At 35.5% G+C, this 22339-nt stretch overlaps 3 protein-coding genes and 1 pseudogene across 3 annotated transcripts; all 4 read right to left on the bottom strand.

Annotated features, from left to right (window-relative positions):
- Positions 1-5648: 5648 nt before the first annotated feature.
- On the bottom strand, positions 5649-6179 carry LOC116125012. Its single transcript, XM_031410746.1, has 2 exons — positions 5978-6179; positions 5649-5905 (listed from the first exon to the last, which is right to left on the bottom strand). The coding sequence occupies exons 1-2, from the start codon at positions 6177-6179 to the stop codon at positions 5649-5651; spliced, it is 459 nt and encodes a 152-aa protein (XP_031266606.1).
- A 1478-nt stretch (positions 6180-7657) lies between these two features.
- On the bottom strand, positions 7658-8375 carry LOC116125006. The gene is made up of 2 exons (XM_031410742.1): positions 8087-8375; positions 7658-7987 (listed from the first exon to the last, which is right to left on the bottom strand). Exons 1-2 carry the CDS (start codon positions 8343-8345, stop codon positions 7725-7727), a joined length of 522 nt encoding a protein of 173 aa, XP_031266602.1. The 5' UTR covers positions 8346-8375; the 3' UTR covers positions 7658-7724.
- Positions 8376-9909: 1534 nt separating this feature from the next.
- LOC116125011 lies at positions 9910-10441 on the bottom strand. Its single transcript, XM_031410745.1, has 2 exons — positions 10240-10441; positions 9910-10166 (listed from the first exon to the last, which is right to left on the bottom strand). The coding sequence occupies exons 1-2, from the start codon at positions 10439-10441 to the stop codon at positions 9910-9912; spliced, it is 459 nt and encodes a 152-aa protein (XP_031266605.1).
- A 4346-nt stretch (positions 10442-14787) lies between these two features.
- Positions 14788-21803, bottom strand: LOC116125010 (annotated as a pseudogene).
- Positions 21804-22339: the final 536 nt, after the last annotated feature.

Raw genomic sequence — 22339 nt, 5'->3', positions numbered from 1 at the left:
CGTAAATCCATTAAGACGGTAAGCCGCAATTTTTACTTAGTCTTGAATGTCGTGTTATGGTTGCATACCTTGCTGTTTAAAAAACCAGAGCCCATTCCTAAGAACTTAACGGATGACCGGTGAAAATGGTTCAAGGTACAGTCTAATCACTCAGTTTAGGATGCACATGTAGTTCAGTAGCTTATTAATATTAGACTTAGTGTTTTCTCTAAAATATTTTTTTTATTCTGTGTTAGAATTGTTTGGGAGCCTTAGATGGGACATACATAAAGGTTCACGTGCCTGCTGACGATATACTTAGGTACCGGTCAAGGAAAAATGAAATTGCAACAAATGTACTTAGTGTGTGCATACCTAACATGCAATTTATATATGTCCTCCCTAGGTGGGAAGGTTTTGCTACAGATGGTAGAATTCTTAAGGATGCCATTACTGGAAGAAATGGATTAAAGGTCCCCCAAGGTAATATAACAAAATAAATTATATTTTTAATGTTAGAGTCTGCCATAATAGTGCCTTATTAATTGTTATTGACTTGAAATTGTTTATTTTAGGGCAATACCATTTATATGATGCTGGATACACTAACAGGGAAGGTTGGCTCCTTATCGAGGACAAATATATCATTTGAGTGAATAGCGACAAGGTCACAAATCGACATCACTGCAAGAATTTTTCAACATGAAACACTCTCAAGCAAGAAATTGTATTGAGCGATGTTTCGGCATCCTGAAAGCTTGATGGGGAATATTGAAGGACACATCTTACTACCTTGTCAAAACTCAATGTAGAATCATTATTGCATGCTATCTTTTGCACAATTTCATAAAGTCTGAGTTGCCCATTGACCTGGTTGAAGCGGAGCTATAGGAAAAGGTCAATGATGAAGGGCAAAAGGATGACGATGGAGAATTGATCAGGCACAATGAGCTTAGTGCTGTGTGGATTGCATTTAGAGATAATTTGGCGGCTGAAATGTTCAATACTTGGATGGCTGCATGGAATGCATGATTGTGCTTGTGTTTAGTTTATGTGTAGTGTTGTGACTTTTTAAATTCTTATCTTCTGTGATTTGCCATATATGAATGAACCAAAACACATATGCTTTGTTTGTGGACTTGCACTTTGACTTACATTTGTCGTAATGTGGATGATTGAATGTTAATTGATCCCGTTCATGTATTATTCTTGTTGATTTACTTAAAATTATGAATATCGCGCATATCAATAGCTCTGACACTATGTATATACGAAGTTGTAACCTGATATTTTTTCCCAATATCACTAATCTACCTTTTTATTGTTTCAATAATATGGAGAGGTCAGCAACACAGCCCAATGAGTTCGACAAGAGCATTAGCATGCGTGAAGACGTTGTGCCTCCGAAAAGGGCAGAAAGGGAAAGGCAAAGGCAAAGGCTAAGGGAAGTAAGTGGTAGTGGACAAAAAAGGAGGACGTTGTACATGTTAGTAAAGTGTCTACTAAAGTTGAAAGAGCGGCCACTATAGAGAACTGAGCGGGGGTTCAAATGCGGTTGCCAAGTTGAGGTAAAAAAGATGATGCAAGAAAAGCTTCCTCATTGCGTTCTGAAAGCACAATTGCATATCAGCTCGAGAGTCAAGATGTTAAGCAGGTAATATAATGCAATCAACAACATACTTGAGAAAAGTAGTGGCTTCAAGTGGAATGATGAAGAGAAATGCATTACATGTACCGAGGATATCTTTGATGACTGGGTCCGGGTAAGTATGCTTGTGTTGGTTTATTTGTGTATATTAATTTTCTGAACTTTATGTTTATATGTACTCATACAAATGTAATATGTTTTATGATGATTAACTTTTTTTGTAGAGCCATCTTTTTGCAAGAGCACTGCGACATATACCGTGGGTGCACTATGATTCCTTTGTCGCCATCTACGACAAAGACAGGGCCAACAGAGCTAGTGTGGAGACAACCATTATTGCTATTGAAGATTTGGATAATGAGACTGTTGACAATAATGATGAACAAATGGACATCGATGTCGATGTAGATCTCGATGTCGATGGGCAGACTAGTGCCTTGTAGAAGGATGATGTGGTTGATTCTACTTATCAGGCTGCCGCTACCAGTCAAAGCAGAGTTGCGATCAATAGTAAGAGGAGGAAAAAAGATGCTGGAAAAGCAATAGACTGGCAAGCCACATTGGGCAGGTTTGAGACTGCCTTGGCTAGGACCAAAGTTGAGCTGAAAGGTATTGCTAACTATTTCAAGAAGAAGATCCAAGAGAAAGACCGTAAAGGGCAGGTGTATTCAGTCATTTCTCAGTTTGATGGATTCACAGTGACTGAGATGCTGACAACTACCATGGAGATTTGCAAGGAACCTTACAAGATAGATATCTTGTTTGGGTTACCAATACACATGCAGAGAAATTTTGTGAAGATGCAGCTTGGAGCAAGTAATGAGTACTGCCCAACTTTTGATTTCCAGTGAGGTATTGTAATGTTTTTTTTTTTTTTTTTTTTTGTGCACAGGTTTATTAGTATGCTGACACAACGATTGTCTTCCCGTATTTGTATTTTACCTATATTCTAACTACATATAGGATGATGTCCTTTGTTATGTTTTTGTCAAAACCATGTCTGCCTAGTAATTAAATAGTAATGCTCTATGTTTGCAGTTAGTACAGGATGGTAGGGATCACTAATATGAAATGTAAAAAACTCTTAACTTTGGTAATGATGTATAAAATGATGTGTGCATGTCTGTGCAATTAATGTTTGTGTTGCCTTAGTATGGTGAATGTGGCATTTTCATTTACTTATGGAAACTAACATTTAGTTTACCAGGAAAGTACGATAAAGGTATAGTAGCATTTATAAAGTGTCAGTTCTCTAATTTCTATTTTCTTTGCCTCTTTGATGTGCTTTGTTTTGTGGGTTGTTGTGTAGGAACGATGGAAGGACCACCACATTGCCTAATAGTGACGACTGAAAGTGCAAAAGTTCATGAACAATGTCAAGAGAGCCACACAGTTTGTATGGATAATAATCTGAAAGGTATTATGATTGGATAGTTATGGAGTTAAATTGTTGTATGGTTGAGAATAATGCTTATTAACGTAGCTCATAATTGATTGATATGCAGATGTAGGCGGGACTAGTCATTCAGTACATGAAGAATGTCAGGAGATTCCTTTAGCCCTAAAAGGTAGCAAATCCAAAGGTACCAACCTTGCAACTCGTAAACCGACTAATGCATTCAGTTATGAAAGATGTTTAGAATTGTTTGCTAATGTAAATGAACGATGAACATATGTAGGTGCCACAAATCAATGAAGGTCAAGTAGGCTATTGGCAAACAAAAGGGGAGGGGGGTTGTTGAACAGCAGTATGTTTGACCTCCAGATGGGGTACGGAACTGTTTTACAATTCAGATGCTTCGGGCCATATTTACATAATATGTTTACCTCATATGATTGACTGCATATTTCTGATCTGCAGGAAGTTGCTAAGCATTTTTAAAAAAGACAACTTACACAATTTCATCACCCTAGACGGCATGTGGTTTTTTATGTGCACAGAAGAAGTCTATAAAGGGAACGTGCTGAAGTGGATTAATGAATTGGACATATTCTCAAGAAAATATGTGTTCATTCCTATAGTCCTCTTGTGAGTGAAGATCTTGACTTTGTAGGCATTTGTTTTATACTTGCAAAACGCAAATATGGGTTGATTTCGGTTGCTTAAGACTTGATATTGATAATATGCATAAATTATGCTAACAGGGGTCATTAGAGTTTACTGATTTTGTGCAACTTTGGTGGAGATGTGAACTTGGAAATTAAAACTCAATGCATGGTGCTGCTTGATTCGCTTGGATCGGAAAATGGAATGAGGTTGCAACCTCTTATTCGATGGTAAACTTTGATTATTTCACAATTATTTGCAAGCACATTTGAGCACATGATGAAATTGTATTGTTGGAGATGTGGTACTGGAATGAGTTTCAAATTTTCCAACTTTAATTATGCAAGTTTGTGAGGGATATTTATGAATCAGGAACAATGCCCAAGCATCCAGCATTGGTTGATAAACTGCCTTTGCTACTGCCTAAGGTGATAAAACAATATATATTGTGTTGGTTGATTGTAAATAATGGTTGATATGTTTAGTATTTCATGTATTTGTTGTGACTGATAAATGCACTCACCAGGTCCCTTGATAACGGAACAACCTGGATTGTGGATATTTCGTATTGTATTATATAACCAAGTTTATGGAAGCTACCCTAGAAGATTTTTCAATCAACGACGGGTATCCTTACTTTGTAAGTATTGCGGTCATTTAATTGATCAGGGTGATTTGCTTATTGTCTCTTCAATTATAATATGTGGGTTATTGTTGTTGGTTTTTATTCTCAATAGATGATGCAGGATTGGTTTACCCTGGCTGAATTTACAGCCTTTCGTGACAAATTGTTGTGTGAAGTTGAGTATAACATAGGCCGCGTTTTATTCATTTATGTATGACTATTGTGTATTGAGTATTGAGTATTGTGTAATTTGTATTTGCAGATGTCAGATTGAGTTCACTTTAAAAATTGTGGTGATTACATTCACTGTTACAACATGCGGAATTATGTATTATTATTGGTTCACAGATTTAAAGAGCACGTTATTCTGCTTGTAGTTAATTTATTGGTACATTGCTTGGATTCAGCCTAATGTAAATGCACAGGTACTTCAAAATATGTGATATTACAAATGTACCAATAATTCTCACACTTTTCACACATAATTTCGATTCAGGATAAGTGGAAAAAGTCAACAAATTTCCTTAAATTTGGAAACTTGCATATGAATTATAGCCTGGTGTAAACAAAAAAAATACAATTTTTCTTTTGCCTTGAAAAAAAAAGGCTTCAATTGGACTAAAGTAGAAATCAACATGTACGAACTACAATTTGTGGCAATACACAAATCAGAGTTTTAAATTGGGAGATGGGAACTATATTAGTTGCAATAATAGGGTGAGGTGTTGAATGTATACTCAACAGAAAATACAATAGCTTTTTTTCAGAGTTTCAATAGTCTGTGTAAATTTGTCAATAAATGACTTAACAATAAAATACTTGACTAAAATATAAGAAAAATAATTTTGTTAATTGATCATTTCTTTTATTAACTTAACACATTAATTATTTATGCCCAGTAATCATCTAAAGGGCATTTTAGTAAAATGTAATCAAGACATCTGCTCTTACAGCTAATCAAATAGATTAATTAGTAATACAAGTAATCATCCCAAGGGCATTAGTAAAAGGGTGTTTCGAGACATCTGTTATTACTGTCATCCAAATGCATTAATTATTAATACATCCCATTTGAACAAAGAATAATAATAATTTAAACTTGGTAATCTACAATATAATATTTCTTTCCGATAATCTTATTCCTAAGATAAAAAAACATTATATGATTTAAACGCTCCATAAGAAGGAACAATTATTTAGTAAAATTATACATATAGCCAAATCTCTTCTCCAATTTGTGTTCTCCAGAAATTCGATCAACCACTGCAACTAATCAACAAATTCACCTTATACATATATCTAAACAATTATTATTATTGCAAATTCATTGAACGGTCATATGGATATCTCTAATGGCGGAGTAATGGCACAGCCACAAACTTCATGTTGCCATCCTTGCAATGGAGGCCATTGTGTTCACCGCAGGCAAAGTAGTAAGGGTGCAGCCAATCCTTGAGCACAAACTCGAAGCCGTAGCCACCGCCTTGTGTGGTGTTTGCCACCATCTTGGCTTTTGAAAGGTCACACTCAAGAAAACTAATAAGATCAGGCAGCAAGTAAACGCTGTGAGGAAATGTGGTAGCGTTTGGAGCATCATACTTGAAAACTGCAAAGATAACAAAATATAAATAAAAATTTAAGTTAAAAGATCTTATCCCTCTATATGTAATAAACTCACCAAGAACATCGTCGACGTAGAAAGGAGTTTTCAGAGCCCAAATGGTGTAGTTGTAGCCGAAGTGCCAGTGTTCTTTGCCACCCACAACGATTTTTTGAGAACCATTTTTGTGATTCCAATCAAACCAGTCAGCCTTTGAGACTGTCAAAACGGAAGCTGCAGCGACAATTAGAACAAGACTTTGTGCAACAGTGAACCCCATTTCCTGACAGAGAGATGGATACTACTGAGTACTGAGAACGAAGAATATGATTTTGTTGAGAGGATCGGTGCATTGGCGCTTAATTATATAGGGGAAACAGTAAATTAGAATTGCCAAATCAAGCTTTGGATTAGGTAAAAATAAATGGATTAAAATCAAAATTTGTAAAGAAATAACACATCTTATGGTAAAAAAATTTGTACCAGATCAATTAAGATATATTTAGTCATAATTTTGTTTTCTATAAGTTATGAATATATGTATGAGATCAATGATATCAGTGTTAGAGTTACCGACCACTTCAACAATAAGGCCTATTTCATGAAATGTGGCTGAAAGATTTCTCTAAATAATTAATTCTTAATTGGGGCCTTAAGAAAAAAAATCTTTGTAATATTAGATTTTCCTCTTTAAACCTAATATATAAACTTATTATTCTATTGTATGAGTGTGATAGCAAATCATAGAGTAAATAAATTCATTGTAACGAGAGAGGTATTTCAATAATATTGACTCCGTTAAACGTAGATTGTTAATTTGGTGAACAAAGGTAACTCACACGTATTTTTCTTTCTCTTTACTTGTGTATATTTACTTATTTTGGTTTCGTATTACTCTAGATTGTTTCAATCAGAAACTTAATATATTGAAAAAAATTATTTCATCATATTAGGAAATAACATTAAAAAAAAAATGGAAGCAAAGCGTAACCCTCAATAGTATGATAAAATGACGATCTAACAAATCATAAGAAAGAAATAGAGACTGTCCTATGTAAGTTTTTCTCCTCATATAGGCATGCAACAATGCACTTTTCAGGGTTTGCTTTGTTTTTCTCTCCTAAACCAGTTCTGTCCTACATAGGTAGAAGCGTCTTTTATGTCTTAGTCTTGTATAGGTTATTGTTTCTGGTCGTAATCCAGGACTTGTCTTGTGGTAAGATATCCCGTGATTGATTAAGATTTTGTATAACTTTTGGTCTTGTATAGACTATTGTTTTTTGTTCTAAGCCAAAGGTTGGTCCTGAGGTGGACGGACCGCCTTTTATAAGCTTCTCTGTACATTCGTTCTCTTTTATATCTAAAACTTACTTAAAAAAAAAAAAAAAAAAAAAATACAATAACAATGCACGTATGTATTTCTCTTTTATTTCATGTAAATTAATGAAACAAACTTGGTGATCATTGGGGTTTTAATAAACCTTACATCACTCGGAATGCTATTATATATAAATAAGAGACCATCTCAAAACTTTATTTAAAACTGAAAAATTGTATTATCATATTAAGAAGGAACAATAATTCAGTAAAAAGATACATATATAGCCAAATCTCTTCTCCAATTTGTGTTCTCCAGAAATATCAACCACTGCAACTAATCAATAAATTCATCTTATACATATATTTAAACAATTATTATTATTGCAAATTTATTAAAAAAATTCAATGAGTCAAATAAAAAAAAAATATAATCCTCGAATTATCTATGGTAATTAATTATGCCTTTTATTCCTCTACGTGTTGTTAATATTCTAAAGATCGATCACTAGTAATTCCAACGGCGGAGCAGCGGCATAACCATGAACTTCATGTTGCCATCTCTGCAATGGAGGCCACCACGTTCGCCGCAGGCAAAGTAGTGAGGCTGCCACTTCTTCAGAATAAAAATGAACCCATCGCCGCCGCCTTGTGTGGAGTTTGCAATCATCTTGGCCTTCGACAGGTCGCATGTCAGGTAGCTCCAAAGATTTGGCAGCAAGTAAACGCTGTGTGGAAAAACTTTTGCGCTAGGAGGATCATACTTGAAAACTGAAAGTTCAAAATAATAACAAGAACATTTTTAGTTCAATACTTCAGTTAACTGTAAACTTTAAACCCTAATGAGAAAATGTATACAAATAAACTGACCTAGAGTGTCATTAACGTAGAAGGGAGAATTTTGGAAAGCCCAGACGCTGTAGTTGAAGCCGAAGTGCCAGTTATCGGAGCCACCCACTGTGATATTATTAGGAGGATTTAGATTATTGTTATGCGAGCCATGCTTGGGAATGGGAGGAAAGAAAGTGTAGTTGAAGCCATAGGACCAGCCCCTATTAGCCATGGCAACTGTCAGCATTGAAGCTGCAGCTACAATTAGAACAAGTCCATGAGCAACAGTCGATGCCATAGTTTTACAGTGAAGGAATCAATCGATGGATGTTGGTGTTGACAGAATGGTGGCATTAATGGTGTTCTTATACAGAGAAAGAGAGAGGCGAGGAGACTAGTGCAGAACCGCCAAATTGAGCCTTTTTTTTTTTCAACAGAATTAAACATTTTTTTTATTGAAGCTCTTATTAATTTCTGCAATTGTTCATGGGAATTCAAGAAGACGCCCACTTGGGTCTGTTTCATGCTTACAAAAGAGTCAACAATGTTCAGCTTAAGAGAATTTTGTCAGTGGAAATACGTGTTTTTCTAATAAATTATTAATACTAAAGAGGCAAAGAGAGCTTGAAATAACCACCATAGGTGGTCAGATAGGATGATAACGATTCTTGAATATCTTATTCAAAACGTTTTGAGTTTACTTCTCTTCGATTTTTAATAAGAATAGTCATCCAGTCATTAACTTTAGAATTCAGAGGATTGTCAAGGTATATGCATGCTGGCCTGGACACCATGGTGAGGGGAAAAAAAAAAAAAAAAGCTTAAAATTTTACAATAAGATTAATATTAAAGTATAAATAGAGATTAATAATAATGTCAGCAAATACTGCATTGGGTTGGTAGCCGAATGAGGAAAATGTTCTCTCATCACCAGAAAAGGGAAATCCTAACTGTATTGTTAATTATTACTTTAAATAAAATTTTCAAAGTTGACCAAGGCAAGGTCAATCCACCATGAATCAAAGGTTTAATGTTACTCTAACTGAGTTAACTTGACTAAAAGTTGGAAGTAGAGAATTAAAATTGAGTGATGCAACGATGACGATACCTGAAGATCTGCCGAAGAATGGCGACACCGATGGAAAACTTTTATAGTATGATAGAATAAAACGATTTAACAAAGAAGAAAGAGAAATAGAGATTGTCCTATGTAAGTTTTTCTTCTCATATAGGCATGCAAAAATGCTCTTTTCAGTGTTTTTTTTTGTTTTCCTCTCTTAAATTAGGGTTTGTCCTACGGTAGGCAGAGACGTCTTTTCCGTCTTAATCTTGTATAGGTTATTATTTTTGAACCTAACCTAGGGCTTGTTCTATGATAGGATGTCTCGTGGTTGATTGAGATTTTGTATAGTTTTTAGTCTTGTATAGGCTATTGTTTTTTGTTCTAACTCAGGGGTTTATCCTGAGGTGGACCGACCGCCTTTTATAAGCCTCCTTGTATATTCTGTCTTTTCCATTGAATGCTTACTTACCCAAAAAAGACCATCTCAATGGGTTTTTTTTTTTTTTTTCAACATAGATTAATGAAATAAACTTTGTGATCAATGGGGGTTTTTAGAAACCTCATATCTTTCGGAATGATATTAATATATATAAATAAAAGACCATCTCAAAACTTTATTTAAAACTGAGAAATTGTATTATTATATTAAGAAGGAAAAATTATATAGCCAAATCTCTTCTCCAATTTTTGTTCTTCAGAAATTCGATCAACCACTGCAACTAATCAATAAATTCACGTTATACATTAATCTAAACAATTGTTATTATTGCAAATTCATTGATCGGTCATATGGATATCTCTAATGACGGAGTAATGGCACAGCCGCAAACTTCATGTTGCCATCCTTGCAATGGAGGCCTTTGTTTTCACCGCAGGCAAAGTAGTAAGGGCGCAGCCAATCCTTCAGCACAAACTCAAAGCCGTCGCCACCGCCTTGTGTGGTGTTTGCGACCAGCGTGGCTCTTGAAAGGTCACAATCAAGAAAACTAACAAAATCAGGCAACAAGTAAACGCTGTGAGGAAATGTGGTAGCGTTCGGAGCATCATACTTGAAAACTGCAAAGATAACCAAAACATAAATAAAAATTGAAGTTAAAAGATCTTATCCCTCTATATGTAATAAACTCACCAAGAACATCGTCGACGCAGAAAGGAGTTTTCAGAGCCCAACTGGTGTATTTGTAGCCGAAGCGCCAGTGTTCTTGGCCACCCACAACGATTTTTCGAGAACCATTTTTGTGATCCAAATCAAACCCGCCAGCCTTTGAGACCGTCAAAATGGAAGCTACAGCAACAATTAGAACAAGTCTTTGTGCAACAGTGAACCCCATTTCCTGATTGAGAGATGGATACTACTGAGTACTGAGAACGAAGGAGATGATTTTGTTGAGAGGATCGGCGCACTGGTGCTTAATTATATAGGGGAAACAGTAAATTAGAATTGCCAAACTAAGCTTTGGATTAGGCAAAAATAAATGGATTCAAATCAAAAATTTTAATGAAATAACACATATTATGGTAATAAAATTTGAACCAGATCGATTAAAATATGTTTTGTCATAATTATGTTTCCTATAAGTTATAAATTCACATATATAGTAACTCATTTATATATATTTATTCGGTATTTACTAAATTGATTTTTTTTCATATGCAATTTTCTATTTACTCTAATAAATCAATAATTTCCATGAAAGAGTTTTCATATTTAGTATTATTAATAAAAGAAAGTACACAAAATTGATAAATATTTGAGATCAACGATACTTCAACAATAAAGGTAAATATATATTGAGACAGTATTTCAATAATATTAGATGCTGTTAGACGTAACTTATTAATGGGGTGAATCAGGATAAATCGCGCGTATTTTTCTCTCTTTTTACTTATGTGTGTTTACTTGTTTTGGTTTTGTATTACTCTGGATTGTTTCAATCGGGAACTTAATATATTGAAAAATTAAATTTCATCATATCAGGAAATATAACATTAAAAAATATATATATATGGAAAACAAAGGTTGACCCTCGAATTATCTGCAGTTATATTTAAAAGAACTAGTAATGCCAACGACGGAGCAGCGGCATAACCATAAACTTCATGTTGCCATCTCTGCAATGGAGGCCACCACGTTCACCGCAAGCAAAGTAGTAAGGCTGCCACCTCTTTAGAACAAAATTGAACCCGTCACCGCCGCCTTGTGTGGAGTTCGCAATCATCTTGGCCCTTGAGAGGTCGCACGTCAGGTAACTCCAAAGATTCGGTAGCAAGTAAACGCTGTGGGGAAATACGTTCGAGCTTGGTGGATCAGACTTGAAAACTGCATATATAAATATTTTTAATGTCAATCAACCCTGAACCGTAAACCTTAAAAGAATAAAAATATTAATAAACTAACCTAGAGTGTCATTAAGGTAGAAAGGAGAATTCTGGAAAGCCCAGACACTGTAGTTGAAGCCGAAGTGCCAGTGATCGGATCCACCCACGGTGATAGTGTTAGATGCATTATTGTTAGGGGAATTGTGGGAGTCATTCTAGGGCATGGGCGGCCAGAAAATGAAGTTAAAGCCATTGGACCACCCCCTGTTAGCCATGCCAACAGCACAGTCGACATTGAAGCTGTAGCTACAATTAGAAGAAGCCCTTGTGCCACAGTGAACGCCATTTCCTGATATCACTGAAATTCAAGAATGATGAATCTTATTGTAAAGAGAATATAATAGAGGAAATAGATGGATGCTGGTGTTGAGAGAATGGTGACATTAATTGTTCTTATACAGCGAAAGAGATAGGCAAGGAGACTACTGTAGAACTGCCAAATTGACTCAACAATATTCAGCTAGCTTCTCTGTAAATTTTACATAATAATGTATGAATCTGAAAGGCTTACTATTTTCCATAAAAAGTTTTAACAGAAATAAAAAGAATTCAGAAAAGCTGTAATGGGTTGGTACCTGAATGAGATAATTTCTTTTCCCCAGCAGAAAAGGGAATACCTAATCATTGTATTATATATTATTAGTTTATAATTACCTCTGGATAATCGAATGGTTCGATATAAACTCTTTGGATGTATTACTTAAGAGGTCTTGAATTCAAGTTTTTTCTCGGTTACTAATAAAGTAGCTACTAATACTCTTAACCGGCAAGTAGTTCCACAATTTCGAAGGATTAGTTGAAATACGTATAAACTGGCTCAGACATCTCGGTCATTCAGAAAAAAATTTATTAGTTTATATATGTTTCAAAGTTGACCAAGACAAAGTCAAATTGCCAATCCATTATGGATCTAAATAATAAGGCTGCTCCCATTTCTCCAGCGCAAACTCAAACCCCTGGCCGCCACCCTGGGTGGAGTTTGGTACAATGGTGGCTTTCGAAAGTTTGCAGTTCAGAAAACCATTCAGATCAGATAGCAAGTAAACGCTGTGATGAGGAAATACAGTATCTAGCGCTCGGAGGATCATACTTGAAAACTGCAGACAATTAAATTAACATCGATATCGATCGTGTTTGACAGAATGTACATACAAATTTTACATTAAGAAGGGAAAGAAAGAGATCATCTGAACTCACTTAGAACATCATTGAGGTAGAATTAATGGAGAATTTTGCTGAGACCAAGGCAGTTTAGTACTTGAAGCCAGATCGCCATTCCTGCCCACCCACAGAACAGTTTTGTATCTACCATCATTTTGGTGACCCAAAGACGAGACGGTTTTAGTGACTGTCAACATTGAAGTTGCAGCTGCAACTAGAACAAGTCCTTTTGAGCGCAACAGTCAATCCCATTTCCTGATTGAAACCAGAAAGAGATAATGAAGCTTAATATATAACACATGATGATAACAAAATTGTACGAGGTCAACATATATTAGTTCCTTTTTCATTAAATATGTTTCCAATTGATGGAAAATGGGTGTTTAATACCAAGGTGGATGCTAATGGGACAATATCAGTTCTTGAGAGTGGGTTTTGATCTGTTTTTGTGAGTGAGAGTTTAAATTGAGAAGAGAGATGGTCCGAGGAAAATGATCTTACGAATTTTGATATGAAATGAAGTTTCTATAATTGTTTCGTCTCTTTCATTGGTGTTTAATGTATTAAAGATGAACACTTAACATCCAATGAAGAAGATGATAACGTTTATTCTGACATTGTTGGAACAGGAATGAACTCTGATAATTACATCTAATACGTTTAATGCTTTCTATTATATCAAAGATGTTAAAAATAAGTTGTTTCTTGAATAATACTATGTCAACAACCCCCGATCACAACACCGACATGATACCTTGGCCTAGCTCCTAGACGTAAATAATTTTGACTAGACCAAATAAACGGTCATTCCTTTCATAGGGAGCGGTCGTTCCTTATAAAGGTATGGTCGTTTCTTACAAAAGAAAAGAAGAAGAAGAAGAAGAAACGGTTGTTCCTTAAAGGAACAACCATGTTCCTTCATAAGGTACAACCGTTCCTTATGAAGAAACGGTCGTGCCTTCATAGGGGACGATCGTTCCTTCTCCAAAAACGGCCATTTGTTTCTCATAGTGCTTGGATGTCTTGGGTGTGGTGAGGTTCGTGGTGGGATGTGACGTGATAGTGTTAATCTGTTGACACGTTAAGGTTGTAAGAAAGGTTTGTGAGAATGGGTTGTTGGCTTAATATTACTCGTTTGTTTGGAATACAAAGATGAGACCCCACAACAACGCATATGGAACCAATTATAAATAAAAATGTCTTTGTTCATAATTAAAGTTGTGGTGAGTTGAAATAATCACAAAGTAAAGTAGTGATACTGTCAAGTTTAGATCATAAATGAACAAGATTTTGCATGTATTGTAGCGAAATCTAATGTAGACTAGTTGATTGTGGGGGTATAATTGTAAAAAATAAAAACTACAGGAATTTTGGGATATAATTGTTATAATTGAAAACTCCCATAAATAATACGGGTACTTGTGAGTCCACCCGTACCCGTATAGGATTGGACCTGTCTTGGACTCCTATCCATGAGACCCATACCCATTGGATCCAACCCATACTCAGCCCACCCGCCCGTTTTGCTAGGCAGTTTCCTTTTGTGTTTGGGTGTTGGGAGATGGTAGTGTATTGACAGGGGCTGTTGATGTTGAATCACGAAAGTAGGCATGGGCATTAGGAACATCTTCTGATATATCTCTAATTAATCTCTCAATCTTATCTTCTATATCTCTCTACTTATGCACAGATTGCATTATTATTTATTATAAATTTTGAAAGTGTCACATGTAGAGAGCACCAACGTGTAAATTGTAATGCATATTTGAAATATTAGCCAACTTTCACACGTTCTCTTAAAAGTTTTAACTATACGACCCTAAAAAGATTACTCTGATAATCTATCTTTTAATCTAATTATTATCTTGTTTAGTTTAATAGATAATAAAAGATTCCAATAATATAAGAGGTGATATAAATGATTATATAATTACCGACTCAAAATGTGGTATTTTAAAATTACAGTGATGATCCCATTTTTGTTCTAATTTTACCCTTAGTAAAAATTCCAATTAACCCAAATTGTTAAATGACTTCTTTAACCTCATTAATTAATTATTTGGACAAATATATATAATCTTATAAAGGGTATTTTAGTAAAATAATATCTAAATATTTTGTAACAACCGGTAACTAAACACATTAATTACATGAAATATAGAAAGAAGCCAATGAAAACTCATAATCCAAAGCATGAAATTTAGAAAGAAGCGATCACACAACTTGGTAATTTTCTGCGGTCAAAACCGTTCTCTGCGAGAACTTGGGAGAAGGTCCACCTCTTAGGGGGAGGATATTTACCACCTGCAGCAAGAACAGCTTTGAGTTAAAAATCAAAATAAACAATGAGAACCAGAGGGGGAAGTTAAAAGGGACTGACTAATTTATCCGTTTCATTTATGTAGCATCTAAAAGAAACTGAGCTCGCATCAAAACCTCCCTGGGTACAAAACTGGTTTAAACCTAATAGATCGCCACCATTAATATCATCACATGCTGTGATAGGTAACATTCTCCTAAAGATTCCATTCAAAATGTCGAGATTACGATGAAATTTACAACATTCATTATGCCTTCACATTGATTTTCGATCACTTAAAATATCCAACGGTCTCCAAGGACAAGACAAGCATAATTTAGAACAGAATTCAATTTAACATAAGCTCCGCTATGAAATACATACCATAGTTATAATCGAGTCGTCAAACTTAGCAGAGATAGATTTTATGCTTGAAAATGATATTAAAAGAGCAAATAAATAATACCAGAAACTTTGCCAACTTATGATGTTACCACAAGATTGTAACCACAAAAAGAGATGGAAACATATTATTATTCGATGAGACAATAACAAAAAATAAACGAATTATAACGTCAAGCAAACCTTTAGGTCACTGTATGTACTAGCAGCTGAAAACCGCACAGAGATGGGGAAAAAAGCTGATGAATCAGCTGGAGGCACAACAAATTCCATCGATCCACTGCAAATTCAGTTGAGTACAATATGAATTTTATGCATGAACACTGAACAAAAGAATATGTATCTGTTGGGATCCCACATTGAAAGGGAAAAGGGTGGGCATGTGGGTTATAAAGGCTTGGGCACCCTCCCTTGGCAAGCCGGTTTTCCAAGGAGAGTTCTACCCAGACCCATGAAAGACCCATGGCCCAACCCAAATTATTGAGTTATTAGAGTGGGTTCCTATCAGTATCTCATGAAGTTGAAAGTATAGTAGTCATTTACCTGCGGTTAGAGTTATCAATGAGAAGTATCGACCACTCCAGGACAGAATTTCTAGAGTCATACCTGAAAGTCAAAGGAGCAGTGTTGAAGCTACAGAATTCTGTCATGACAGATAGAGGGCAAAGAACTAAAATCCAAAACTCACAAAGTATGACAAACTCACATTTCTTACCTCCATCCCCATCATCTGCCTAACACTTGGTGCCTCTCGGAGTGCTGAGAGGTACTGAGATCACAACATTTCGCGATCAAACATTGATGAAGCTTCATATTCAATGCTCCACGTAAGTTTCATTTCCAAAACAGAGGGCCAGCAGTTAACTGCATATATATGTATAAATCCACATAAATGCTTTTAGCATAGAAAAGAAATGATAGAGAGAAAATTCAATGGAAGCTTGAACCCACTTGCAATGGCACCATTGACTCATCAGCACTTTGCATTCTCCACTTCAAAAGACCAACACCTCCTGCATCACACAGCTTGGCCAGGGGGAAAGGCCTATTTAGGTCCTTCACAGCCCAGTATATTCTCACTGGTGAAGAGTTCTTGTTCTATATATAGGATGTTTTGAAAGAATGGCCGTCTCCCCAGCCTCAATCTGAAATAACGCTGATACATTGTAATAATAACGAAAATCACATGGACAGCAATCTAAAAATCAATGTCAAGCATCTTTTCTTCAAAGGAGAATTGATACAGCAGGAGCACGAATGGCAGCCATACCTTGGACGCATAGTATCATAAGAAAAAGTAAAGTACCTGAACTTGGATAGAGCATCTTCTTGATTAAGATTTGAAGAGACAAAGTTCCTTGGACATCAAAGTTACTCATCCCCCATCCATCTCGTTTCAAAGTCCATTGAGTTTCTCCTCAACTGTCAAAGTGATAGGATCATTGGTGGTGGACAGCTGATCGTGCTGGCCTGCTTTTGGCTTCACATCTCATAATTAACTTCACCTTCTGCTTTCAAAGATTCCAAGAATTGATTTGTCCTTTGGGATTACCAAGCTGCATACCAAGACCCTTAGGGGACTGCGGCGGATGGAAGGTGGACGCCGATGGTGCAATAGATGAATAAGAATCTCTTCAGTTCAAAACAAATCATCAAGTAGTCCAGAAACAGATCCATTAAACAGTTCCATGATAAGGCACCAATCAATATCTTAAAGACAGAACAAAGTATAACCTATCCTGCCTAGCAACCAAAAGGAATTCTCAATTTTTTAGCTAAAACGCATGTTTATTTGCTAACTACGGATGTATAGCAAAATCCACCAACTCATAAAAGTAGTAGCGAACTCATAGAACCATTCCATCTAAGGACACAGACCTTAGACTTGCTGGAAAAGGACTCCACATCAGTGCTCAAACCAAATCCAGAACCACTACACCAAACCAACCACCACCAGAATGCTCATCACTAAGCCATCTCATCTTCCAGATCCCATCGACTGCAAGGAATATAGCCTCCTTTTTCAGCTCTATTCTTCTCAATCTGCAAGATATATAAGAGTTTCAATCGCAATACAACCCAGAAATTACGGAAGGCACCAATTAGAAAAGGACCACTACAGAACCGTAAACAGTACCTTGCTTTTGTCAATCTCACTAGCTTTGCGCTTCATGACATCCGGGTTCATTGATCTTGCTCTGCAATACCAGCTTGTGCAACTTCTCTTCATGACTGTCCATCCACAGTACGTGCTTGACCTGTGCAATAGTCACGTTTCCTTGTGCCCAAGAGAGATAACTTCATCAAACGCAAAAATCAGCTCAAACCTGTCATGCAAATACCCCCTCATCAGAGAGTAGGAATATTCGGGTACCTAAAACATTAAGGAATATACAATCCACCTTTTTTTCTCTTTAATGTGATTTAACAATCTCGAAAAGACATGCACAGATGAAGATCTGAAAATTTTATAAAAATAATATGTGGCATGCACCAAAATTGTAATGAGCTAGAAATGACAAAGGAACATCACCTATGTAATATATACAGAAAAGCAGTTCCAGATCCACATGGTAAATCCATGACAACAAACAGAAGTCACCTTTCCTATCAATAATGGGCGATTAGTAAAAGCAATAAATTTTGAACCTTGATTTAAGAAGATGTAAAGTAAACAAAGAGCAGCTTAAAAGATACAGCTTGGAGAGCAGCCTCAGAGTTTCCAGATCTTCAAGGATGTTGCTCTGCTTGTTTGTAACAAGTAGCAAGTACAAAGCTCTATGCTGACTAAACCAAGCGGACATTTTCTGTCTCAACATACGTATGTTGTTTTCCTGTGCCTACCAACTTAGGAAAGCTGCAAGAAGACCCTCAATTCGTATACGAGACAACCACAACTGCCTAGAACAAGCACTGCAGGGAATAAAGATGTCAAGAGGAGCAAGAAAATTATTCACTGTAAAATATTATCATAAGCAAGTAAAACATAGTTCATGGCCTAGACGCAAACATATATAAGCAGGTACAACTAAAGAAGACAGAAAGAAGAAGACATAGACCCAACCCATGAAAGTAAGAACTAATCCCAGGCTTGAATGTAATACCCACTAATTTTTAAAATAGCCAACCCCCACCTTTCGTGACATTTTTATTCAAGTGCCTCATTGTCATGTATAATGAATTTCAAAATCAATTAAAAGATCACTTAGCAAAGTCTGTACATAAAATTTACGAGACTGTTACATAAGATTCTCAAGGATTCTCAAACGAATCCCAATCCCCTAAAAGTCAAAGGACTAAAATTAGAGGAATGTCAATCTATTACTAGAAAAGGGGATGAAATATCCTATTTATCTATTTTAAATTTAATCCTCCATTTTACCATCTGTCATGTCACAACGTAATTGTAGACACATGAGAGACCAACAACTAACAATCATCGATCTAAGCATTGATTCACTAAAAACCGGTTTTATGACATCACACCACCACAGTTATCTGGTCCTCCACACGCCAGCATGAGGTCGCACGCGTGACAAACAGTCATCACAATCAACAACTTTGACTAGTTTAAATTTCTTAACTTTTTAAAATTTTGGTTAACTAAACGAAAATCAAACTTATTAATAATATAAATTAATATTATTGGGAATCATTAAGATCATCAATTATTTATATATTAAATTATGGGTAGATTTATTTAATTCATTTCAATAATTTATTATGTGATAAAATATACAAATCAACACTTAAATTTGAGGGTATTTTCATTCAAAAATCAACAATTTCAAACTTAATTACTTCTTTTTTATTTTCAGATTCACCCGTTGTATAATTACTTTTTCATACTTTAGTAATATATTTCATCAAAAAAAAAAGAAATTTTGAATAAAAAAAAAATGTTTCCAATGTTTTAGAATATTTAAAGTTGTTTATGTAAGAATTAAATGTAAATAAAATAAAATATAAAATGAGGAGCGTGTACTTAGAATTATATGTCTTTCTATGAATTTCTTTAAGGTTAAAATTTTAAACAAAAAATATTGAAAGGGGGGATATTCACATTTGTTGGGGCTAAAATCCCATATTTTATTGTTATTGTGAGAGCACTGTCTGGGCTATGTTTGAAAATGCACATTTTTTAAACTATAAAGGGTTGAAGACTAGGCATTTTACGAGGTTTTGAAAAAGAAAACAAACCTACCGCTACCATTTAAACCCTATCATCTCCGCTTCATCTTCATTCTTCTCTTTATCCTCCCTGCTTCTCTGTGATCTCTCTAATTCTCTCAATTTTCCCGTACCCAAATTCAGTCTAAAATTCAACCTCCTTCAAATCCCTAATGTCTCAAAACTTATATTTGCCAAGTTTGTTCTCATGGGTTTTATTGTGATGATTGAGTGGGCTATAAAGTGTTGATCTCTTCAATTTGTTGTGGGATAATTACAGAAACCTTGCGTCCATATTACCGATAAAATAAAAACACAGGATCTCACAAAAAAAGCGAATAAATAACTCACCTTTTCCGGATGGGTCACAAGAACGCGCAAGAACAACCTACATCGCAAATAAAAGATAATGAGACATTTCATTCAAAACAATGGATCAATAGCTTAATCTGCCATCTCACAAATATGAGGACATTTGCAGTTGGCGTTTGTGTTTGGATGTGGGAGAATAAAGTGTGCGGATACCCCTCGTCCCCACCGACAACATCCATGTAAACAATCTGGGATTTGTTCATCTGGTAGTAATTTGGTGTTTTGAAGGATTTGGAACAAAAAAATAAAAACAATAACAAGTTCAGTAAATAAAAGAACGACACTTGTATAAAGAACAAATTTCATAAAATCACTTCATTTCATTATAATGATGAAAAACATTACCATTTTGGCTTACGCAGAACCAACAACCACTATGAGAGAACCTGAAAAACCAAATAAACAAAAAATATAAAATCCCGTATAAAAAAAAAAAAAAATCTCGGATCTGAGATCTAATACCAAAAATAAAAAATTAAACGGCTGAGTGGAAGAGATGAATAATCGACGGCGTAGCTTGCAGCGAGAGAAATTAACCTGCTGAGATCTGAGCGGATTCACCGGGAATCCAATCTGCGACTGGGGCTGGGTGATACAGAAATCAAAATTTCCCAAACAATAAAAAAAATAATAGTAACTGTTGGGTTTGGTTTTCTCCATGTGGAGGATGGGCCATTTTAGTACGTCCATGTTGGGCCATTTAGCCCATAAGGAGAGAAGTTTTTTTTTTAGCCCACTTATATGAGGGTTACGTTAAAACCCTATTTCCTTTTTGTGCTGGTTTCTTTTTGCCAACAAAAAACAAATAAAAAAAAAAAAAAAATTAGGCAAGGTACACAATTTTTTACTACTCTATTCTCTATTCTATCCAAAATACAAATTTATTTCCTCATTTTCAAAATATTATTCTATATTATTCAATTTGTTTTAAACCCCTTAGATTTGTTAATTTAACTAAACACAAAAAAAAAAAAAAAATTTAGAAATTGACAAAAACACCCCAGCAACCCACATTTGCCAAATTCTGGCTACCACCACCGGAAGCTAGCCGAAATTTGATATAATGGCATACTATTGGCTGGATCTGGCCAGTAGTGCACTAATCTAGCCTTTTCCGGCCAGATCCAAGGTGGATCTAGTCGGAAAATGCCAGATCTATGATCAGATCTTTGGCCGTAGTCAGTCGTCAACGACGGCCAAGATATGGTCATCGTTGACGACCAAGTACAGTCAGATATGGCTGTCAATGACCAGATCTAGTCGTAGATTTAACCATTTCCGGTCAGATCTACCGTGAATCTGGCCGTAAAAAGCCATATCGGTGCACGATCGGCCAGATCCAATCGATCGTGCGTCGATACAGCGACTCTGGCCACCTTCCGACGGTAGTGGCCGACTATCAGTATTTAATGGATGGATGAAGGTGTTTTTGTTAATTTTTAATATTTTATTATAAAGGTGTTTAGTAAATAAAGAAACTTAGAGGGTATTTTTGTTAATTTCTAAATCCTACATTATAATAATCACCCAATTTTACTTTATTCAAAATATTATTCTAAAAATTATCAGAATAATGTACCAAGGTTGAATAATTAAAGCTTCTTAAGAAAATAAATTAATTATATATTGTGAATGTGAAGTCACCTAAGACGTCGTTGACATAGAAGGGAGCATTCTGGAAAGCCCAGTCACTGAAGTTGAAGCCGAAGTGCCAGTGATCGGATCCACCGACGATGATTTTGTTGGGGAAATTTGTGCTGTTATTAATCTTGGGAAAGGCCGTCGAAGGCCAAGTGTAGTTAAATCCATAGTTCCAACTGCCAACCTCTGTTAGCCATTGTTACTGTCAACTTTGAAGTTGCAGCTATGATATTGATAAGAACAAGTGTTTGTGCAACAGCCAGTGCCATTAGATTGGTTTTAGATAAAAGAATACATCCATTAACTATTAAAGAAAGAGTCCAATAATATTGTATAAATTTTTTTTTTTGTTATCGGGGTATTTAGATCAATTTATGCGTATTTCGACTAGTTTCCAAACCCCAAACAAGGCTTCCAAAACAAGACAAACCCTGTAATTTGTGACCCATAATATTAACAATCGTTCTTGTGATTCGAACTTGAGACCATAGGAGGAGCAAACCCCTTGACCTCAAGCCTTTACCATTCGGCTCTAAGCCTTTACCATTTGGCCAACCCATTTATTATTGTAATACAATTTTATTAATTTTCGATTATGCATGTCTAACAAGCATATTATTGTTATTCAAATGTTTAGATACATGATCATACACCTATAATTTACCACTTCAAGATTAAAGATTAAATGAAAGGCGCAGACAACATCCAGGTTGGGCCAGCGCCCCCCCCTGAGATTTAAACACAAAAATCCACGAGTTTCATAAAGTTGCAATTATACCCTAAGGCCATTTCCAACTACAAACGC

Source organism: Pistacia vera, unplaced genomic scaffold, assembly GCF_008641045.1.
Source record: "Pistacia vera cultivar Batoury unplaced genomic scaffold, PisVer_v2 Contig159, whole genome shotgun sequence".
Classification (NCBI taxonomy): Eukaryota; Viridiplantae; Streptophyta; class Magnoliopsida; order Sapindales; family Anacardiaceae; genus Pistacia; species Pistacia vera.
The sequence above is the reverse complement of the archived record's forward strand: the minus strand, read 5'-3'. Positions and strand labels throughout refer to the sequence as shown.

Bases quoted from the DNA above. Each gene is read 5' to 3' on its own strand.
- LOC116125012 (XM_031410746.1), bottom strand. From the start codon at position 6,179: ATGGGGTTCACTGTTGCACAAAGTCTTGTTCTAATTGTCGCTGCAGCT. The intron at 5,906-5,977 runs GTGAGTTTATTA...TTATCTTTGCAG, and splicing joins CTACGTCGACGATGTTCTTG to TTTTCAAGTATGATGCTCCA.
- LOC116125006 (XM_031410742.1), bottom strand. From the start codon at position 8,345: ATGGCATCGACTGTTGCTCATGGACTTGTTCTAATTGTAGCTGCAGCT. The intron at 7,988-8,086 runs GTCAGTTTATTT...TTGAACTTTCAG, and splicing joins CTACGTTAATGACACTCTAG to TTTTCAAGTATGATCCTCCT.
- LOC116125011 (XM_031410745.1), bottom strand. From the start codon at position 10,441: ATGGGGTTCACTGTTGCACAAAGACTTGTTCTAATTGTTGCTGTAGCT. The intron at 10,167-10,239 runs GTGAGTTTATTA...TTATCTTTGCAG, and splicing joins CTGCGTCGACGATGTTCTTG to TTTTCAAGTATGATGCTCCG.